The sequence below is a fragment of the Solanum lycopersicum genome, chromosome 4 (genome assembly GCF_036512215.1).
Source record: "Solanum lycopersicum chromosome 4, SLM_r2.1".
Classification (NCBI taxonomy): domain Eukaryota; kingdom Viridiplantae; phylum Streptophyta; class Magnoliopsida; order Solanales; family Solanaceae; genus Solanum; species Solanum lycopersicum.
Window position 1 is genome coordinate 63,415,029 of NC_090803.1, and position 22,395 is coordinate 63,437,423.

General features: G+C 35.0%; 1 protein-coding gene and 1 long non-coding RNA gene across 5 annotated transcripts in view; one reads left to right on the forward strand and one right to left on the reverse strand.

The window, feature by feature from the left end:
* LOC101262808 (MADS-box transcription factor 23) lies at window positions 1-15,545 on the forward strand. Of its 3 annotated transcripts, none has more exons than XM_004237975.5 (9): window positions 1-161; window positions 279-518; window positions 8,359-8,437; window positions 12,363-12,424; window positions 14,415-14,514; window positions 14,592-14,633; window positions 14,723-14,764; window positions 14,944-15,095; window positions 15,183-15,545. In XM_004237975.5, exons 2-9 carry the CDS (start codon window positions 337-339, stop codon window positions 15,202-15,204), a joined length of 681 nt encoding a protein of 226 aa, XP_004238023.1. In that variant the 5' UTR covers window positions 1-161; window positions 279-336; the 3' UTR covers window positions 15,205-15,545. The 3 variants fall into 3 exon arrangements, 2 of the variants coding, with proteins under 2 accessions (XP_004238023.1, XP_025886615.1); XM_026030830.2 differs by having other exon boundaries at window positions 5-161; window positions 14,723-14,806; XR_003246614.2 differs by having other exon boundaries at window positions 5-161; window positions 14,723-15,095.
* The window catches only part of LOC104647159 (uncharacterized), a 24,341-nt gene continuing 7,644 nt past the window's right edge, over window positions 5,699-22,395 (reverse strand). The window contains exons 4-8 of one of the 2 annotated variants that reach the window (XR_741266.4): window positions 16,851-16,937; window positions 15,858-16,072; window positions 15,658-15,737; window positions 8,147-8,209; window positions 5,699-5,994 (exon numbers count right to left, since the gene is read on the reverse strand). This is a non-coding gene — a long non-coding RNA (uncharacterized lncRNA). The remainder of the gene's footprint in view (window positions 5,995-8,146; window positions 8,210-15,657; window positions 15,738-15,857; window positions 16,073-16,850; window positions 16,938-22,395) is intronic. The other variant, XR_741265.4, reaches the window with a different exon arrangement.

The window sequence follows — 22,395 nt, forward strand, 5'->3', positions numbered from 1 at the left end:
AGCCAAATTTAATCAGAAAAAAACTGAACCCAAAACGACGATTGCGAAGTCTTCTTTTGTCTTCTCCATCAACAGCAACTTTTTTGCCCCTCTCTCTCTCGATCGAAAAATTCCTCCATTGATTTGTTCTTCTGCTTCTTCTCGTGAATGAAATTTCTCTGGTAAGTGTAAGCATACAATTTCTTTTTTGTTTTTTGTTTTCGCATATTTGAGAAATTGAATATGTGCACGCAGTTGTTGTGTGGAATTGTAGGTAGCTAATTTTGTGTATTTTGTAGAGAGAGGAAGTAGAGAGAGAGAGAGAGAGTGAGTGTGTGTGTGTGAGAGAGATCGGCGATGGGGAGAGGTAAGATAGTGATAAGGAGGATCGATAATTCGACGAGCAGGCAAGTGACGTTCTCGAAGAGGAGAAATGGATTGTTGAAGAAGGCGAAGGAGCTAGCGATTCTGTGCGATGCGGAGGCCGGAGTTATTATCTTCTCCAGTACTGGAAAACTCTATGAATATTCAAACACCAGGTGATTTTCGCTATTTACGAGTTCTTTTTTTTTGTATCTATAGATTATTAATTTATGAAATTTTGAGAAGTTTTAGTTTCGTCTGGATTAACGAGATCTGTGTGCTGAATAGTTCAATTTTGCATCTTATATGTAAGTTTGACTCGGATAATGTGGTTATATAGATGCTAATATAGTGTAAAATAAATTCTTCTAGCTAGTGAAGTTCAAATCTACTAAAGTAGAATGAGCTCATATATGTGAGAGTCGAAATGGTTTGTTTACTCTTTTTCGCTCGAAATTGTGCTTCATTTTATTGCACGCTTTCTGTTTGTTATAATGTCGCTCAGTTTGTTTAGTTCCTGTGTTGTATAAGCTGACTGGGTGAGAAAATGTGTAAATAGTGAGTTAATCTTAAGTGAATGTATAGAATGAGGCTAGCTGGTGTTAGTTATGTCAGTAGTACATTGAGAAAGTACTATTGTTATTGAACTTTCTTACTGATTTTTAATGGCTAATTGCTTGGGGTTCTGTCCATGACATTTTTGATGTATGATTTGAGGTTAGCTGGACTTGGCGAAACTTCGATTTAGTGTAATACATTGAGCATATAGTTTGTATGCACCCCCACTAGAATGATGAATGCTAGAAAGTTTTCATGAAATAACGAACAGAACAAGAGAGGTTCTCATTGTTAATCTAGTAGATAAGTATCTATGCACAGAAGCGCATTGGCCGAGTTTCATTGAAGTGTGCTTAAAGACCAGCACCAGATGAACGTAAGGGCTAGCAGTAGCTTATGCAGTAGAGATGCATACTCATCATACAATGTGTATAATTATTTGGCTTCTTTTCGTTCACATCCTTAACTACTCCTAATGGGTGGGCAGTTATTTAAACAACAAGAGTTTTTGGTAGACAGAAGTTAATGAGATGCATGCTGGAATATATCACGGGCCTTTGATGATATTATTATAAGGCACATTGAGGTATATATAGGTGACCAATGGCACTTCTATATTCAATAGTCCATGTCTGGGTAGATTTATCAATCTCCCTAGAATAAGCTCTCCCATCTCACAATCGAAACCAATTATTTTGTGTAATGTGACCAATACGATTTATTTCAAAGATTATATTTATCAAAATGATCCCCATTTTATGCAAGCTCATCTCTGAGAATCATGTTGGGTTTGTAAGGGGAAGATTAATAGTTAGAAATGTCTTATTAACCCAAGAAATCGTAGATGGAAAGGAACACAATAAAGGAGGTATTATTGTCACAGGCTCTCCTGGACCTTCCTTATTAGCTGTTGTTGATTATAATCTTCAAGTTGTTGTCAAGAAAATCTTATTTAGTCATCATAAATGGTACAACAGATGACTTCTTTAACTTCCCTTGGGGAGTTAAATAAGGAGACTCTTTATCTACTGTTTTCTTTATCATAGCTGCAGAAGCCCTTAATAAAGCCTTAATCAACTTAATAACAAGAGCAGTTGTAATGGCTTGTTCTACTATAAGCAGTTAGGGATCAAGAATTAACCATTTTTATTGTGCTGTTGATCTAATTTTATGCAATCCTAGGGATAAGAGGTCAGTCAAGATGGTCATGAAGGTGCTTAAAGATAATCAAGATATTTCATGGCAAGAAATTAACATATAGCAGACTAATTTCGATACATATGACTACGAAGATAGAAGAAGTATAAGAAGACTGAGGACATGGTCTGTTACAATGTAGGAAGAATGTGGTCTATATTACTGAAATGGAAATCAAAGCTTTGAACAAGGCTGGTGACTGGCAAGGTAAGCTGCTGTCACGGGGAAAAAGCAATCATCATTCAGCATATTTTACGCTTCGAGACACTTTACTTGCTAGTTGCCATCACCCCTTTAATTACCGTGCTCATTAAGATAGAAACTTGCTTTTCTAATTTCTTTTGCGGTATGAATGAAAGCAATATCATTGAGCTCATGAGATTAAACGTGTTATCCTTATGAGGAAGAGAGAGGTGGGGGGTGGGGTAGGGCGAATTGGTTTTAAGATAATCACTCCTTATTTTCAGCTATGAGATGTTGGAGGTTAGGAATCGAAGACAATATTTGTTAAAAAAGTAAATTAGATTTATCCCAGCTACATGAATTTGCTTATTTCATGTATTAGGAAATCAATGTTAAGATACATGTGTGCTTTTATTCATGATTTAGGGAACAAGAAAAACTTAGAACTAGTCATGATACATGTACTTGAATAGTTACATGTTAAAACAATTCCTATAAATAATTAGCTATGATAAGCTAAAATGTAAGTCAAGTCGGTGGAAGAAAATATTCCCCATTTTCTACCATCAAATAAAAAAAAGTAAAGAATCGAAGTGATGAAGCAAAGAAAAAAAAGATTGTTCGTTCAAGAAAAAAATTTGAGTGATTGCGAGTGTTTCTCCAACCCCATTTTCCAACATTTCTTATAAGAACTACTTGTCTTGAGGGAGATGAAAAAACTTCTTACATGCTAAATGAATTGAGATGGAGTAAAATGATTGATAGGTTTTCGAACGATCCTCAGAATGCAGGGACCCGGTCCTTTGCAGAGTGTTCTCATCCAGCGCAAGATGTTGTATAACTGAAATGCTATCTTGTCAGTGGTTGGTGAAGTTATCAGCATACTTAACTAATAGGAATGGACGAGATTATTTGTCTAATGGTCAATAATTCTTCTTGGAATAATATGTTCACTATGACAAACAATTAACAAGACTATTCATTCAAAAAAAAAATCAAGCTTCAAACGAAACAACAAGGGACCTTATCGACTGAAGAATTTCTTCCTGAATCCGTTGTTATTTTGATTGCTTGTATCTTTGCTTAAGTTGTAGGATTCGTTTCACTTTTGTTAGAAACGGTTTAAAACTTTGTGTGAATCATTGTAAAAAAATTGTTAAGGTTAACTTTGTGTCTTACGGTCAAAAGTGTATATTAATCAGTGAGGTTAGTATAGTGGGCAATGGATGCATTGCTTAGTCTCAGTAAGTAATAGGTTGTATTACTTAGCGTTGAGCTTAGGAGGTTAATCTAATTGTGTGGTTGTAATCTGTATTTCACTTTTGCTTGAGAAGATTAGTGAAAACAGTTGGAAATCACGTGAGACAGGTCGTGATTTTACTCCCCGAGAAAGAAGGTTTCCACATAAAGTATCGTGCGTTCTCTTTACTTTATGTATTTACTATTGTGCATCGTAATAGTGCTAAAGGACCTAGTCCTATTATAAGTAGTGGACGCATACATTTCATCAATGATTTTGTCAAGTATACGAACAAACATGATATTTAAAATTGCAATAATTACCGAGATATCAAATTACTAAGTAACACTAACGAAAGTTTGTGAGAGGATGATAGAAATGAAAACACAGATGTGTTTTATTGATTAAAAAGAGGCACATCACAAAGTCCCAAGGGAGGTTATTTGGAGATACTTGGAGTCTTAAAATGTACATGTGGCATACATCAGAGCGACTGAGGACATATAGGAGGAGACCCCGAATACTCCCTAGTCCTAATGCGATTTCATCAAGAACATTAACTCATAACTTATTTTTATTTGTCTTTGTGATGGAAAACTGACACAAAATATTTAGGAGGATCTACCGTGATATATCTTATTTGTAAATGACATAGTATTAATTGACATGACATAACATATGTCAGAGTTAACACTAGATCGGAGTTCTAAAATCCTAGAGACTTACAATTTTAGGTTTAGTAGGACAAACACTTTCGGTGCAAGTTCAGTGACATAACATATGAGTCAAACATGAAAGAAGTGAGAATGATTTACAAGTCATCACTAAGAGAGAAAATTTTAAGTATCTTAGGTCAGTAATTCAAGGAAGTGGGGAGATAGACAACGATGCATGCGTATTGAAGAGGTGTAGATGAAATAAAGGCTCGCATCTGATGTCTTATGTGATAAGAATATGCCACCAAGATTTAAAGGTAAGTTCTACAAAGTTGTTAGATCAATTATGTTGTATGAGACAGAGCATTGACCTGTCAAAAACTTACATATTCAGAGATAAGTAGAAATAAGGAGGCTTAGCATGTGGAGACATACTAGCTAGGAGATAAGATTAGGAACAAAGATATAAAAGGTAAGGCGGGAGTGACGTTAGTAGCGGACAAAATGACAAAAATAAGATTAAGATATCTTTACTATTTTTATTTTTAATATTTTTCTTTTTTTGGTAATTTTATGAGAGCTTATTTCACTCATCAATGATGGATTATAACCTAAAAATGGGGATTTGAGCTAGTGATCTCTCTCTATATCTATATATTATTTGTTGGCACTCATGAACAAAAAGGGCTACTTATCGCATTCGGTGGTTATACCAAAACAATTCAAATAATCGGGTCAAGTTAAAAAATTGCACCTAAGATGGGTTGATCTTGATATTTCTATCCCCACAAAAAAATTCATACAAAAATGGCTTCTATAGGTGGTCTTGATTTCTTTAGCACCGTTGAACAATTTTTTTTTAAGAATAGCCTCCATTTCAGAAAATCTAACTTTACGGCACAAGTTAGGAAATTTTAAGACATTATTGATCAAAATTTTTGCCTATAAAAATTTAGTACGTTCATAACATATCTTCATAACATATCAAGATAGTGAAGGTGTTCAATAGACCAAAAGTTGTTTTATAAGCAAAAGTTGGTACTTGGATATGGTACCCACAAAACATAAATTCATACATTTACTATAGTGAACTTGGTCGATAGATATACATTAGATAAAATTTGAAACTTGGGCACATTGCCCATCAATATAAGCTCTATCTTTTGCTAATAAACATGCAATATGTGAATAACCGTTGAAGTAATGGGCAGAACTTGTTCAATTGACCACTAGTCCTACATTTGAACTAATGCCTAATGACCAACATAAATTAATTCCAGCAATTATTTTCAAGTTTAGTCGTAAAAATACCTTATCAAGCGGAAATAAAATTCAAAACCGTATATTTGGACAAAAACCCAAGACTAGACACTTCGTTGAACACTATTGTTTCTTTTTTTGATTTTGTGTATCAATTTTCGCTATTGTTTGTTAGAAAATAACCCGACTCAATTCTACATTTGGATTAATGTTATTAACTTATTATTTTGTACCCTTATTGGCATATTTTGTATCACATACATTTTTAGACATGTTCAAAACCGCATGTGTATTAATGTTTTTTTGAGCCCAGTAAAAAATAAGAAGTGCTACTACAGAGACTCTGATTAAACTTCATAGCAAACCATAGTGCTTCGATAGAAAGTAATTACTAGCTTCTGTGCCTTGAAAGCTAAGACAAACAAAGGAGAAACAGTAAAATGTGTTTATATTATCATGCATCCTCTATCCATATTGTTTTGCAAGTTGATCCACACATCATTTTGTTTCTTGTAGTTGCGTTCAATCAAAGGCTCACTTAGTTGGTTTAGCAATGACCTGCAACCATGAACAATGTCAGTTATTTTCACGGAGGAACAATGTAAGAGAGATACTTGGGAGCATAGACTCTTTTATGGATGATAGGCAACAAAAACCTTTTGTTCATTTGATTATATATTTGCACCAACTTTTATAGAGGAAGGTATCAAATATTATAAACTTCAGTATGAAGGTAGTGCTGGATGCCATATTTACGATTTGAAAAAAAAAGTGTATCCTTGATTCTTCCTACAAGGATTCTAAAACTTAAACTTCTAAACAACGTTTGAATTATTTGCATGATGTTCTTCTTCCACCCCCCACTTTAATACGAACTTCTGCTTTAAAAAGGTCATATACCTATGACTGTACTCCATGCACATATGTTCCATATTCATACTTCACGTTGATGATCCTTATTCATAGAGTTTGTTCTCCTAGATCATACCTCCATAATCATTTCATAAGTAAACTTAATTTATGATCGCTTTTAAGTTTCTTATCTCCAAGCTCCCTTCCATTTTTAAGGATAGGTGTGTTCCATTCACTAGATTAAAACATCTCTCATCTTTATTTTCTCGCCATATAAAGTTCCTTATTAAAGCATCAATCGTCCTTAATTTAAAGTCATTAGATGAGTGTCTTATCAGTTTGTCCAACACTTTTTTGAGTCTCTAGCTAGCAGCTTATAGTACCAGAAGTTATGCCCCAAAGGATGTGTGGGATCTTTCACTAGCGCGAAAATACTCGTGGGAATTGTTTCCCACAACAATGAGTTTACACCAAGGAGAATGAGCCCCAAGGTGTTTACCCTAGTCTAGATAAGATAAGAAATACAATACAAGATGAAGTCCCATAATGCATGCTATCTGCTAATAATTTGTGTCAATTGACAAATCTAGCAAGGGTGTCAACCAAACTTGACTTATGGAGAAGAGCTTTAGAAAGTAAGGGTTTTGGGATAAGAAGTAAAAGAATGAAATTACAAGGTGTTACTCATATCAAAATCAGATGGTTGAAATGAAGAAGTGCTATCAAGTGACATGTGATAGAAGGATGCCTACCAAATTGGAAGTTAAAAAGTATATAAAACTGTAAGACCTACAATGTTATATGGTAGTTAAAGGTTGGGTCGCTAAATGCATGGTGTCAATGCAGACGCGATTAGCCATAATAGAAGAAAAAGTTCTATAGAGGTGATAAGCTACTAGTTGAGAATAAGTTTTAGACTTGTTAGATAACTTCTAATATTATTAATATTATCATTTATAAACATAAATAGCCACTTAGGGAGCTTTCACAAAAATAAATTATTGGATGCACCCGACATCCCAAAACAGGGGTAATCCAATACTGTCCTACGGTTGGACAGAGAGAAGTTTAAAATAGCAAATCACCCAAGAAATTTGCTGCTCCAACCGTTTCGTGCATAGGAATCTTAATTGCCAGCATGTCCATTCTTGCCTACACATACCTGCTCTATCATCATCTCATGAAGCACTCTCATTTAGTCATTACCTACTGATGGCTATTAACTTGCTATTGTTTGCTTGTCATTGTTGATTTTTATCATATTCAATAATCAGATCCCAATACTAACCTTATTTACCCCAACCACCAACTGCTAGTTCCTTTAACTCACAGTAAGCGTTATGCATCTTTTCTCTAGCACGCATTTATGTTATACTAGTTGTGTTTAAAAAATTCTCTTCTTTTTCATTTTTTTTAGTGGGGTGGGTGGGTTGAAGGTACTCCTAGGAATCTTATTTTGAAAACTAAGACGGGTTAACAGAATGGAGTTTGGATAAACAATAAATTTAATAAGGGAAAACTTGAACATTAGACCATAATACATGGCTACATGCAGTTGAGTTTTCATCCTGAAATATCCCCTTCTTATTCTGTCTGAAGTCAGGTTGTATGTTTCAACATTCAGTAACTAGTATAGATTTGGAAGCAACATAGACAATGCCTACAGAAATAGCGTGAGATGAAGATAACACACTTAGATATATTCATTAGAGCATGTTCGCCATATCTCTCTTGTTTTGCTTTAATATTAAGCATGAAGGCAACAGTCACAAATCCACAACTAATGAGTCAATTCATACCTTGGTGATTGGTACATGAAAGTAGAGTAAAAGGAGCAAAACAGACTTCAGTGCCATACCTTAAAGACAGTACCATTCACTTTGTAAAGGTCTTGTGCGCTATCACTCCCAAGTTCAATCAACTGACAAACACAGAAAAAGAAATCAAATACCAGAATTGCAGTCATCAGGTTAATAAGAGGCTGCAAAAGATATTACCTGTCTTGTTCTATTTGTGTCCTTTCTTATAAGAAGATAATAAAGACAATTCTGAATATATTTACTTTGACAGCATGAAGTCGGTGATTGAAAGATACAACAAAACAAAGGAGGAGAATCATCAATTGGAAACTCCAACTTCTGAGGTTAGGGTAAGTTTCACTGGTTAATTTGCAGTCAACTAGTCAAAGAAAAATATGCATAGCTAAGCTTTCTATCATAATTACTTCATGTAGTTGGACATAATCTAGGAAATACCAAGGGACTTGTTGAGTAATTAAGGTACAGAATTAACAACCTAAAATCTCAGGTTCAAGGCCTTCTATAACACGTAATATGTGCATATCTACTCAACATGGTGAGCTGATTTCTGGACATCTGCAAAGTAGGCTGCAGCAAGCTTTTCGTGAGATAGTCAAGGTGCGATCAAATTGATCCAGACACTACTATAATAAGTAAAAATTCTGTTCAAAGTTAACAGAATATTAAATGGTAGAGAATATTATAAGTAATTATATTATAGATGAAAGTTAAGAGGATCATTATATATTATATGGAAAATATTCGAAAAATATTCTTAGTGATTATATGATAAATATAGGAAACCATAGAATCAAAAAAACTTCCCTCGTACTAGCAGCCCTCTTGATATTACCAACCAGTGCCAACAAGAATTTCTTTTCATCTTCTCTCCTACTTATTGGGCGTACTAGGCTTCTAGAAAATTAGTAGATACCTAAGTGAATATGTCTTTGGTGATTTTATTACTCATCTCTTTCTGATTAATCATTCTAGAAAGTACCTTTCTTACTCCCAGCAATCATTTAGGCTGCTTTTTCAGGAGCCACAGCTCTTTCCAGAAACATTTGACTCACCACACTGATGTATTTCAGGCAACCATCTACGCCGGTCACTTATCTCTGGCTTTTCCAGTAATTGCCCTGATAATTTTAGTTACTTTTTCAACAGTAAATTCAACCCTACATGATATCCTAGAGTCACTTCTCCCTAAATTAAAAAAACATATTCCGATGGGCTGTAAGGACACTTTTTTGGATACATCAACAACAGTCTGTTAGAAAGAATAAGACCTTTTACGGCGAATGTCACTATTCCAGCAACTCATTTCAGATGACTGGCAATTATTCTGGTGAGTTCTAGTACAGTGCAAGGTGGCATGTAATCCTAACATTGTTTTTGATGAGCAGAATTTATTCATAGAAACAGCAACAATCAAGCACTAAACATGTAACGGAAGTTTGACTCAACTCCTATCCAAGATACAAGGAGTTTATATGAAGTCCCAAAGTGTTATGAAGATAATTTTTACTGGGAAATATTCTAAAGGTTCATACTATAGTCTAGAGAACTATTAATTACTCTGTCAAAATTGAAATCCCCAACGATTATGGTTCTTTAGTCCATAGAAACTCCTAAGGGTCTTAGTGTTTTTCTAACAATAAAAGCTTAGTTAGAGTTACTTACTATGTCCTCTTTATACAACATACATGGATTATGGTGTACTTTTGTGTATACGACTTTGTGAAAAGGATATAAAAGATGTTAACACCTATGATCAAGGGGAATAGAATTTTGGAAACAGACGTTCTACCTCTGGGCTTTGAGGTAGAGGTCGGGGCTGTGTACACTTTACCCTCCCCAGATCCCACTTCGCGCGACTACATTGGATATACTGCTGTTGTTATTGGAATGTCGGTCATAGGGTGGAGAGTCTTATAATAAGAGGGCTAGTGACTAGTCAAGTCAAAGACTTTGTTTCATCAACATGACTACAAGTTGACTGGTTATATGGGTAGCTGAATGGTAATAAAATATTTACTACAAAGGAAAACAACAAAACGCTAGAAAGAGTCAAAATGAATATGATAATATATCTGTGAATTTACACTATTCCGATTTAATAAATTCTATTTAGATACCATGTAAGACCTCCAGTTTTATCATTTCTAAGTTTCTATGTATCTGGTTAGATTGCATGAGCCTGGTCCTAAGTTTGTATCTTACCACTCAGATTGCTATTTTGACAGTTCAGGAAAACTAAAATTGCACATTAAAGCAAGTTGCTTTTGTTCTCACCAGAAAAGTGGAAAAAGAAAAATGAATTCTCATCTCTTGTCAAATCGGATAACTTATCCACCTTCACTTACTTGGCTTGAATTTGGTACAACGATTCCTCATTGCCCTGCCTTTCTGCCATACTCAACACTTGTCTGTCCCAATGGTCGGTCTAGCCATATGTTGGGTCAAACTGAAAATAGAATAAGTGAGGAATGATCTTTATGAGACTCAGAATGAAGTTCATTAAAGGTTTCATATTAGTACCAACTTTACTGGAAAGGTCAAACTGTGTTCCCAAGGAAAATAGAATTAGGAGACGGAAGCAGGGTAATAGGGACAAAAGTGAAGAGACAAAAGAGAATCCTGCAAGAAGCAAAAGATTCTCATATTTAACAGTTAGCTGTACAGCTGAAGATGCTGAAATGGAGGCTAAAGTTTGAAAACTTATAGTTAAGATGGAAGGAAGATGCTTTACGAGAAACTAGAAACATTTCATCCAAACTAGTGTCTTATAAACTATGGGCAATCCAATACATTGTCAGAGAACAGGAGCTTGTATTCCATTATTACTGATCTGGGATGAAATGTTACCCATTGAAAATGTACCAAAACTTCACCTTTCAAGATTTTGCTGGAGAGGTCACATAAAAGAATAGATCAGGGACTATGGCTTTAAATCAATCACAATATAGCCCAGGATAGAACTGTCTTATGGTTCACACTTTACAATTACTTTGAAGCATTTTATATCTTCAGCTAAACAATTTTCATACATCCCTACCTGCATATTTATGCGAAAAGAGATTCTACACAGATACAGCCTGATTTTCTGCAAGAGCAATAAAAGAAAGGGTTTTCATGCTCTTGAGAGGGTTATGATTGGAAAAACAAAACCTTGTGCTACCTTTTTACTGACGATCACCATTATCAACTTCAAGGATTTAGTAGTCTGCCTAATCCCTGCTGTACATGAAAATTTGGCCATTTTTTAAAAATTACCTTTATAGTGTAAAAGTTCTATTGTGGGCAAAGTTCTAGTAAGAAGGACTTCAAAGGTTGCTTATCCCCCAGCCTTCTAGCTAGTGTCAAAATCTTAAATAAAATCTTCTGAATCTTATTTGAGTCACGCCAATTCAACAAGGAGAGATTCAATTTGTGGTAGAGGTAGTAATGATTTATTTCCGGTGAAGCCCATTTATTGAAAATCGTCAGCTAGGGCACACTATCTCTTGTCAAATATCTACCAAGATGACAGCTGGTGTTAACCTACACCTAGTTCATTCCTATGCTCACATATAAATTTAGGTACAGCTTGGAGCTTTTGGATATGGTGTTGGAAGATAATTCCTGGTAGATTGATCATGGAAGCAGCACATGACTCCTTTTAATAATAAGACTGGATAGACCAACCTAATTTAAGACATAAGAAAGAATTCTGCTCAGGGGTTAATACTGCCATCATGACGTATTGCACTCATGCTCATAGCACACTCTTTCAATGGTACACAAATCCAGGAACAGAAAATCTCGTGTAGAGCTGCTTTACAATCTCCAAGCGGGGCAACTATGACGCAACTGTAATTTTTTTTATGTACAACTGCAATTATTCACTAACAGAACATCAAATTTAATTACTCCTTACTGTACGAGACATCATAGTTTATGACCATCAACTTCAAGGCCTCCACAAACCAATAGCTTATAATTTTATCCCTGATAGCATGTTGTTGAACAAAATTGTTAATTGTACGAAGCAACAAATATGAAAACGAGGAAGTAACTCTAAATTGAAGTTACACAATTAAGGGTGCATATGGATCTAATTCCCGGACCACAAGGAGGGAGGCGGTCAATTTAAATCTAAGTAAAACCCATAACATCCAGGCTTGGTTTCCTATTGATTTCACAGCTAGTTTTATCAAAGCATGCAGAAATATCCTTTAGTTTCTCCTATGATAATCCAAAACCATGTATTAAAATATAATTTCCTGTTAGCAGTTTTGGCAAAGGGAAGCGGCAATGCTGAGGCAACAACTTCAGAACTTGCAAGAGAATCACCGGTAAACTCTCTTGTCCTATGTTAGATATATTTCTTACTTCCACAAATAACTTATTCAATGACCTATAGCACAAACACGGGGACTCTTGTATCCATTGTAGTTTTTAAGACATTGAAGTAAAAATTACTCCCTTCATTCATTTTTACTAGTCATATTTGGAATTAGTACACCCAATAAGAAAACAATAATAAGCATGACTATTTTACCACAAAATCCTATTAATTGATGGTTAGTATTAAGTCTCGAAAAATGATTCTGGAATATGTAATCAATGCTAAGGAGAAGACTTGGAAAAAACTTATTAAAGGTGAAGAGTAAAAGTAGGCTTGGGGTTTTCACATGAACCCCTATTAATTGATGTTTAGTATTAGGTCTTGGAAATGGTGTTATCTACTTTAATGTTGAGGGACTATGAATTAGAGATTTTAGAATGTTTGTACAACTCTACCAGGAAAGTTGGTTTGGGTTTCACAACAAGTATGTTATTATTTGGGATAATGAGGACCAATCATATCGAGCATTTTTTAAGAGGATATCGGGAAAATGTGGATAGATCCTATCTAAGTAACAATTTATACATTTTTTTTTTTGAAAACTACCCATCAAAGCGACAAATTTAAAAGGGGAGAGGGGTTTTGTTTTGTATGTGTGGGGTGGGGTGGGGGGGTTGGGGGGGCTATTGAAACTAGAATCAATGTCTTGAAATAGAGAGGGTAGAGTCGTTGATTGTGTTAAGTTTTCTGATCATTTTTAATACTTTCAACCAACAAATATTAACAGTTGTCGACAATTTTTTTATTTTCTGAAATGGTAACATAATAATTGTCCACAATTATAGAGAATGGAGGAGAATTTTATAGGACCTATTGCTTGGATCACTATACATGCTAAGAAAATACATAAATACTCCCAATTCACATTATTTCGTATTTATTACTGCTTGTTTCTGTATTTTCTTTTTTAAAACTACTTGGAAATGCTTTTTTTTAAGCCGAGGGTCTAGCGGACACAGTCTCTCTAGCTCTAACGAGGTAGGACACTCTACCCTCCCTAGACCTTACGTGGGATTTCATTGGGCTTGTTTATGTTGTTCTTTCTTTAGGTAGGAATTCTCCCAATCATTAGTATACGTTGATTTCATCAACAAAGTTACTAGGCAAAATGAAACATCTCCTCCATTGCACTACTTAAAATATTCAGCTGTTGTGATCTTTTGGATTGACAGTGTTATTTCTTTTTATTATTTGGGGGTTGTGGGGGGGGGGGGGGGGGGGGATAAAGATAATATTTGAGGGCTTAAACTTTTCTGTCTTTAAATGGATGGAGTGAGGAAACAGAAAAATGTGTATTAATTGACACTAATTCCCTTGATAGCTATTTTGTTCATAATCCTGACACTACAGAAGTTCCGTAAAAAATGTCCTGTTTTTCTTCGTTGCACTCTCTTTTTGACAGAGCATTTTGTTAACGAACTTAACTCTCCTTTCTCTGCTTCTCCCTTCTTATCCCTCAAAACCTTTGAAGAACAAAAAAATTGAATGTACCTCCTCTTCTTTCCTCTCATTTCTATCTTCCTTTCAATTCTATAGCTCTCTATCTGTACCCAACACCCACACTCCAGTTTTCTTTTTTAATGTTCAGTGGGCAGTAGAAAGAGAGAGGACTGTTCTAGTAGTGATACAAAAGGTGTCTCATCAAGGATCCTTTTGGAATGTTCCTTCAATATCTTCAACAGTATAGGCATCCTAACCCAACCACAGAAAGTGCATGAAAATATGAATTAAACTATCACCACCTTGCTCGAAAAAAATTAAGTGACACTAGATAGCTTGTAGCATTTGAGGTCTGCTTATTATTGGATTTCCACAATAATAAACGAGAAGTCACAGTTGTTAAAAACAGGATGTATAAGTCACATACAGTCAAATCAGAAATGTCAATTTCTCTGTTGGAATCAGATGTTTCTTAACAGTTTATTTCTGCAATATAGACAAATGATGGGTGAGGAACTTTCTGGTCTGAGCGTCAAAGATTTGCAGAACTTGGAGAACCAACTGGAAACCAGTCTCCGTGGTGTTCGTGTAAGAAAGGTACGAAATTTCCAGATCCAACAAATGTTCACTATATGAATTAAGTAAAACCTAACTCTAAACTCACGTGTCTACAGGACGAAATTCTGATTGATGAGATACAAGAACTAAACCGAAAGGTCAATCAACATAAAATGCAGAGACTCTTACTAATTTATTCTAAAAAGGATAACTTCTCAAGATACTAAATTAATATTTTTCCTTGCAGGGAAACCTCATTCATCAGGAAAACATGGACCTATATAAGAAGGTAAACCTAATTTGTCAAGAGAATATCGAATTATGTAAGAAGGTATCTGTGTACATCACTGAAAGCTTTCACATGCTTCAAGATGAATTATTTCCTTTTGTTTTCTTATGTCAAATGAAAGAGGGAACCATTCTGCTTAGAACTCTAGCAAATTGTTTCTACCTTGTGTTAAATTACAGGTTTATGGAAACAGAGATGCAAATGGAGTGAGCAGAAGTCCCCTTGTTGCGAACAGTTTAAGCATCAATGAGGACCTTCATGCTCCTGTTCATCTCCAGCTTAGCCAGCCACAGCAACAGAACTATGAGACATCAGGAACTACTGAATTGGGGTAATTTCTTGTTCATATGCTTCATCTGTAAGCACAATGGTATCACTAGCCTATCATTGACTATCGCCTTACTGGAAAATGCTGCAGGCTACAACTGCATTCGCAGTGAAAACCAGACTCGTAAGAGTTTTTAGTTCTCGTGTTGAAGAAGCAGCTGTGCTTACAGAGCTATGTTTTAATTTTTTAATGGTAGCAATGATATAGAACCCAGAGATGTCAGGAAAAAGTCTTCAGTTCAAATGGTTAATGACATCAAGTTTGACAAGTGTGAGGTAATCCTTAGCACAACTACTAAAAAGTAAGATAACAACAAATAAAGTAATACATTGGCACAGTATCTCTACATATCTTTATCTTTCTTGGCACTTCATGCTTATGATGTGTATGCCTATATACTAGGATTGTACTTGATGACGTTTTCAAATAGCTATAAATAGTTGACTACTTAAACAGGAGTGGGAACAAAGAAATGCAAGCAGAGAAAGGATATACATAACAGTAACTCCTCAAAGAAGCAAACAGTACAAAACAGAGCTAAGAAACTTAATAAAGTAAGCCATACCGCATTGTTGCATCAATATGCTTTGCGGGCAATAGTCTTTAGAAAGGGACATATTAATTTCATTTCACACCAGTGTCGAACTTCGAATTCAAGCGCAAAACAAAAAAGATACAACAAGAATTTATATTAGTAATGCTCTTCCCAGATACTTTAGAATGGATGATCAAATAATATATGAAGCAACAACAACAACAATATACCTAGTGCAATCCCAAATGTGAGGTCCGGGTCGGTAGACTGTACGCAGAAGTTATCTCTACCTCATGGAGATAGATAGGCTGTTTCCAAAAGACACTCGCGCTCAAGTAACAGATAATTTTTTGGAGCATGTTCCACAAACATTCTTTTCTGCCGAAAACAGTAAGTGCTTCTTAAACAAGCTTACTTCTGGATCACAAGGATTCCAATGGTAAACCTACACGAACGACATGCACTATCAACAACCATATTTTCTATACTACAGCAGACAGAGTCTCATCAAATGACCTATTTGTGCAGCAGTGGATTGCATACTAAATTAACATGGAAGAAACATGTTTAGGTCATGATGCGTGTGAGCATAAAGTCCATCGTAGGCAAAACTTTGTATTACTTTGGAGAGTACACATAAACAGAACATAGTCATCTAAAAGGAGAAGAGTCTTCACCACAAAAGATTATTCATCTTCTATCAGGAGATAGTTTACAAGAACGTAAATGAAGGAATAACTGTTACCATTGACAAAAAAAGTGAATGAAGGACTATTAGGTAGTGAATAGGACTAGGACATTAACAAGGCAAAAACTCGATGGGAGTTATCAAACTTTAGTGCGTCAGGTACTATGTATTGACAACGTAAATGGAATTAAAACTAGAAATTTAAATCTGTTTGAACAGCAAAACTGTAAGCATGCTATGTTATACAACAAAAGAATATGATACCATTAATTTGAGAATTCTGGAAAACTGTAAAAGAGAAGATTTGTTTTAGATTTAAGTGGAATAACCAGAGCATGATAGAACATCTTTTACAATGCCAATACCGAAACCGGTTGGAACATTTATTACATTCAAAGCTCAATAACGGAAGCAGCAGCAATTTGAAACAGTGAGAATACAAGACATAATTTAACAATGTCCTTTGGTTAAGATTCTCAATTCAAGACAAATAGACACAAAAGAGAGGGAGATTAGGTTCCATTTTGACTAGCACCTGGATAACAATGAAGATAATTTTCACATCTCCATGTGGCGCAGTAAGGTTAAAGTTGCATGAACAACAAATTCTGAGGAAACTGGCCTGATTCGAGAGAAAAAAATGGATCATCTAGAGTTACTGCAGTAGTATGTCAGCTAAATAACAATTTTCATCAACGTAGTAACAAGATCAAAAAAATTCCAAACAAACTGGACAAGGATCCTCTTCCACACAGCAAAGATCTATAACACCACATTTGAGTGAGATGACATGGGACTCTCTCAAACACCAATTTGTCTTTTAGCAATATAATATGTGCTCTAAGTAAATAAAACTACAGAAAGGTAAATATGCTAGTAGGCACTGTTACAACCATAGCATTAATAAGTTAGCCTATTGATGGGACAGGCATGGAAATGGTGTACTTAACTAATCTCTAAACATCATTTGCACTGCCTTAAGTTCCACTCTAGTTATCTCTTCCTTCTCCTATCTGCCGCTCCTATGCACCCCATATGGGACATAGTTTCTATTTAATTAGCATATAGAAACTTACTACTTTATTGGGTCATAACTTAAATCGCATTCTAAAATTTCTTACTCTTTTAAACTTCTTTGTTGTCACAATCCTCAATTCTCTCATCTGCTCCTCACTAGTCTCTTCTGTTATCATTGTCTCATATCAAATAAGAGTTTATTGTTATCTTCTTAAATGTAAGAAACCTCAAGATTCCTCCTTGCCAACTTGGTAATTGGTTTTCTTCAAACCATCACCAAGATTTGCTTTTGCCCTCTTCAGAATCCACAACTCTCCCAACTCCTCCTTTCGATTAATCCCACCTCCATAATGGTTTTGATTGGACCACAAGTTTCCAGGTAACCAAATCCCATCTATTTGTCTCATCAACATTACCACATATAAGAGAATTGGCCTTATCTTCATTTCTGCCAGTATGAATGTAAACAGTAAATATAAGATCTACCATTGAAAATATGCTTTTCCCTCATGTATATCAAAGTGTCATCAAATTTTTAAAGGGTCCAGCCTTTCCCAGAGAATAGTGGCTAATCCATTAGCCATCATCACCAGTAACTTATAAACTTTCTAAAATCTCTTTTCTTTTATCTCAACTTCTTAATATATTTAAGAGTCTCTCCCTATTCTAAGATCATCACACAATATTAAAGAGCTATGGTCGATTGATATTTGCACAGTTGTATTAGAAAGAAAACAGATGTTGAATTGAGTAGATAATATGTGATGCTTGTTATGAATTTGAATAAGGTCTTCAAATATCTAATTGTGGAAATTTATATATAATTGACTATACTATGATTGAACCCCTTATTCTTTCACTAATCAAAGAAAAAGGAACTTGATGCATCTTTCCTGGTTAATTTACTTGCCTATCCAAAAGATGATTGGGTATATCAGTTTCCCCATCGTCTACATAAGTTAATAATTATCAAGTTACTTTCTAAATTGCTTTTTGAGTTACATCCCAATCCTCCCCTTGCTTATCAAAAGTGACGCTTCTTTTTTCGTTTTAACAAATTGAAATACTGTATCACCCTCTATATCTCGCTTAATTGTTTATATACATCTCATACAACCATCAAAATATAATTTCTACAATATCAATGGCAATTGGCATATGGTTTAGATGAGAATCAGTAATCACAGTCTCTTATACTAGTCTGCTTGATAGGAAAATAATCAATGTCCCTATTATTAAAAATATCAGGAAAAGGAACTAGCTTATATGGTAAATCTTCATTTCAAGTTTGGTTCAAAATATACATAATGTTTGTTATAGTGGAACAAAATATTCTGAATTAGGACAGTACTTTCCAAGTTAATTTGAGAAGTAGACCATTAACTATTGCTGAAAATGTGTTAAATGCGGGAAGCACAAAATTGTGGTCTAAATATGTATTGTCTAACAAATTTTTGGTACAGTAAATTCATTACAATTTACATTTGTCAATAGTATAAACACGTTTTCAAAAAGTAATAACACAACAAAAACAAAGTATTATTGAATCCTTGAAACTCACCAGTTGCATAAAAAATTGAATTTTCTATTTGCCAACCTATATCTAATTTTATAAAAAGAAGAGTCTCAATAAATTGTGGTTTATGGTTTTTAAAGATGAGGAATATTTATATGTTCCAATAATCAATATTTCACAGGTTACTTTAAGTTATGTTTTACGTTATTATTTATCCACAACCATTTCATTTGACCAGCAGCCAAATCAAATTTCAAGTAAGACTTTATATTATTTTAACTTTCATGTGAAAAACTGTGCTTTCCATACTGTTTCAAATTATTACTAATTATTTTTAATAATATCTCAAGCAACAAATTTGGTTTAAATTGGGCTCTTCCTTAGGAGGAGATGACGGTGGAGTATCTTCCTTGGGAGGATATGGCGGTGGCGTATCTTCCTTAGGAGGAGATGACGGTGGAGTATCTTCCTTAGGAGGAGATAGCGGTGGAGTATCTTCCTTAGGAGGAGATGGTGGTGGGGTATCTTCCTTAGGAGGAGATGGTGGTGGAGTATCTTCCTTAGGAGGAGATGACGGTGGAGTATCTTCCTTTGGAGGAGATGGTGGTGGACTATCTTCCTTAGGAGGAGATGGCGATGGCGTGTCTTCCTTTGGAGGAGATGGTGGTGGAGTTGATCCTTTAGGAGGAGATGATGGTGGAGTATCTTCCTTAGGAGGAGATGGTGGTGGAGTTGATCCCTTAGGAGGAGATGATGGTGGAGTATCTTCCTTAGGAGGATATGGTGGTGGAGTTGATCCCTTAGGAGGAGATGGTGATGGTGGAATATCTTCCTCGGGAGGAGATGGTCGTGGAGTGTCTTTCTTAGGTGGAGTTTCTTTCTTAGGAGGAGATGGTCGTGGAGTGTCTTTCTTAGGTGGAGGAGATGGTACTGCTGGAGTTTCTTCCTCGGGAGGAGATGGTGGGACTGAGCCATCAACACAAATAGGCTTGCAAGAACGACACTCGGTTATGCATCCATTTGGACAGAATTTGGGACAGACATGAGGAAGATTTTTACATTGCTTAATCTCATCATCTGAGCAATGAGAATGGCTTGGATGATCAGCTATTCCCAGGGGAGTCGCCTCTGCTAATGCTATAAACATTACCATCACAATCCCCAAACCCACAACAATAATGTGGCCGCTTCCCATTGCTCTTCTCTAATTGTGTGACAATGAGTGATGAAATTTCCATTACTACATCCCCCATTTTATACTAGCCAACTCTCATTCATAATTGCATTATTTTATTACTAGCATCCTTTGAAAGTGGCCTTTCTTTTCCCAAATACAAGTTAGTAGCTAGAGTGGACTATTATTGTCTGTGTTATGTTGCTACTTCATCAAATATATGGTATCACTTGGCCATAAAGCTAGTACTTACAAAATTATACTAGTAACTATCTGTATGTGTACCTTTCCTTGAACATTGGAGTAGCTTCTTCAAACTAATTAATTAAAAGGAAAACTCAAAATGAAGAAATAAAGGTCTCTGCATGTCAGGAGAAATCATTTGATAAAAAAATGTCTACAAATCTTGTGAGGAAAGGAATTGGTAATGTGGGTTAGCTTGGATACATTTTCACTCAAAGAAACCCTATTAAATTATCTTGTGAATAAAGGGATTAATTCACATGCGCAAAGGTTTACAACTCTTTTCTTCTATGATAGGATGCATGCATGATTGATGATAGATACACTATTCAAACTTACTTACACCTATAAGGTATAATTGAAGATTGCTGTAATGTTCATTTCCCTAATAGTATTTTACGTCTTATGGAAAATAGAAAAATGAATCACATAAAGATTGAAATATATTTTCTTTTTGTGTTTGATATATAAATAAAAAATAGTATCCTTATATATTTGTATATAATTGAGACAAGAGGTAGGGGGTGGGCAATGGTGATATGGTGAAGATAAAATGGTGAGGACAGAATCAATATATTTTTATCAATATATTAAATTGGGCTCAATGGACCCAATTCAAATTATCTTGAGCCCAACCCTTATAATTTTGAACGGGTTACCTATGTTTGGTTTCATTTTTGACACCCCTACCGTCACCACCAAAAAGTTAAACTACAAACTCCATATCAAATCTATATTCTGTTGAGTATCTTCTATACATAGCTCTTACACCAAAAAAATAAAGATACAATACAATTTCATTTGACTTTATGAATGAAATTGGACCTATCTTCGAAATATCTGACATTTCTCTCCGTTCAAACTGACCACCATATACATGAGGAAACCAATCTCTTTTGTCTATTACTTCTCCTTCATCTAATACAATAGCTAAGAAGGTTTGTTGCCAACTATAGACAGTAATGTTGAGAAACAAATTTCACAACTGAGCAATGTATTTACAATGCAAAAAAAAAGTGCTTGTTTGTCTCTTTAGTCACCATAAACAGAAAACACCTAGAAACCAATTGCTTCTCTTCCACTGTAGCACTTCTTGAGTTAGGCAAATCCTTTTGATTGTCAATCAAGTGAAGCACTTAACTTTGGTAGGAATGCGTTTTTTCAAAAAATAACTCCACTAGCATTGAGTATTTGTATTAGTCACCTACTGTAGACACACTTTAGAGAAAATAACACATTATCATTGTGTTTCCAAAGAGGTATATCAATCTCCATACTGCTAAAAGAAACTTTCCTCATTATTTTCAGGGCTACTTTCTCTATCTTCTAATCATTTAAACACTTCCTAGAAGAGATATCCCAGCCCTGTACGAACCAACACTCCTGGATTGTCCCCTCAGGGTTTACAAAAATAAGAAATACGTCAGGGAAAGCCTTCTTTAAAGGAGTTTGATCAATCCACCTATCTCTCCAAAATTTTGTAACCTCTTTTCATAAATTCAAAAGGAGTATTCATTGAACATTCATTATCACTATATCAAAATATAATTTTTTATTAAATATATTTAACTTTAAATATAATATATATATATATATATATATATATACCGTATAATTATCTAACCAAAAATGTCTAGCTATAAACTATACGCCCCTAATTATTTGAGCGCATGTTGCTAAGAGATCTCTGCCCCTCAAGTGGAATAAAAGTGAAGGTTCATGATTGAACTAATTAATTCATGCAGAATTTTTTGATTATCGAACAAAAAGAAAGTTAAGCTTTTAAACCTAAAAATACCAATCTCCACAACCCTTCCACTAGTGGCTGTTTCGTTGTCTGCAACCGAGAAGCATGGCCAGCTATAGCTGGTAATGTTGAGAAACAAGCTTCACAATTGAGCAGTGTATTTGCAATGCAAAAAAGATGCTTGTTTGTCTCCTCGATCACCATATACAGAATACCTAAGAACCAATTATATCCTCTTCCTCTATAGGACTTCTTGGGTTATGCGGGCTCTTTTTGATAACCAAACAAGTGAAGTGACTTCGGTAGAAATGTTGCTTTTCTAGAAATAATTTCACTTATATTTAGTATTTGTATTAGTCAGCTGGGGACCTCTTGTGTAGGCA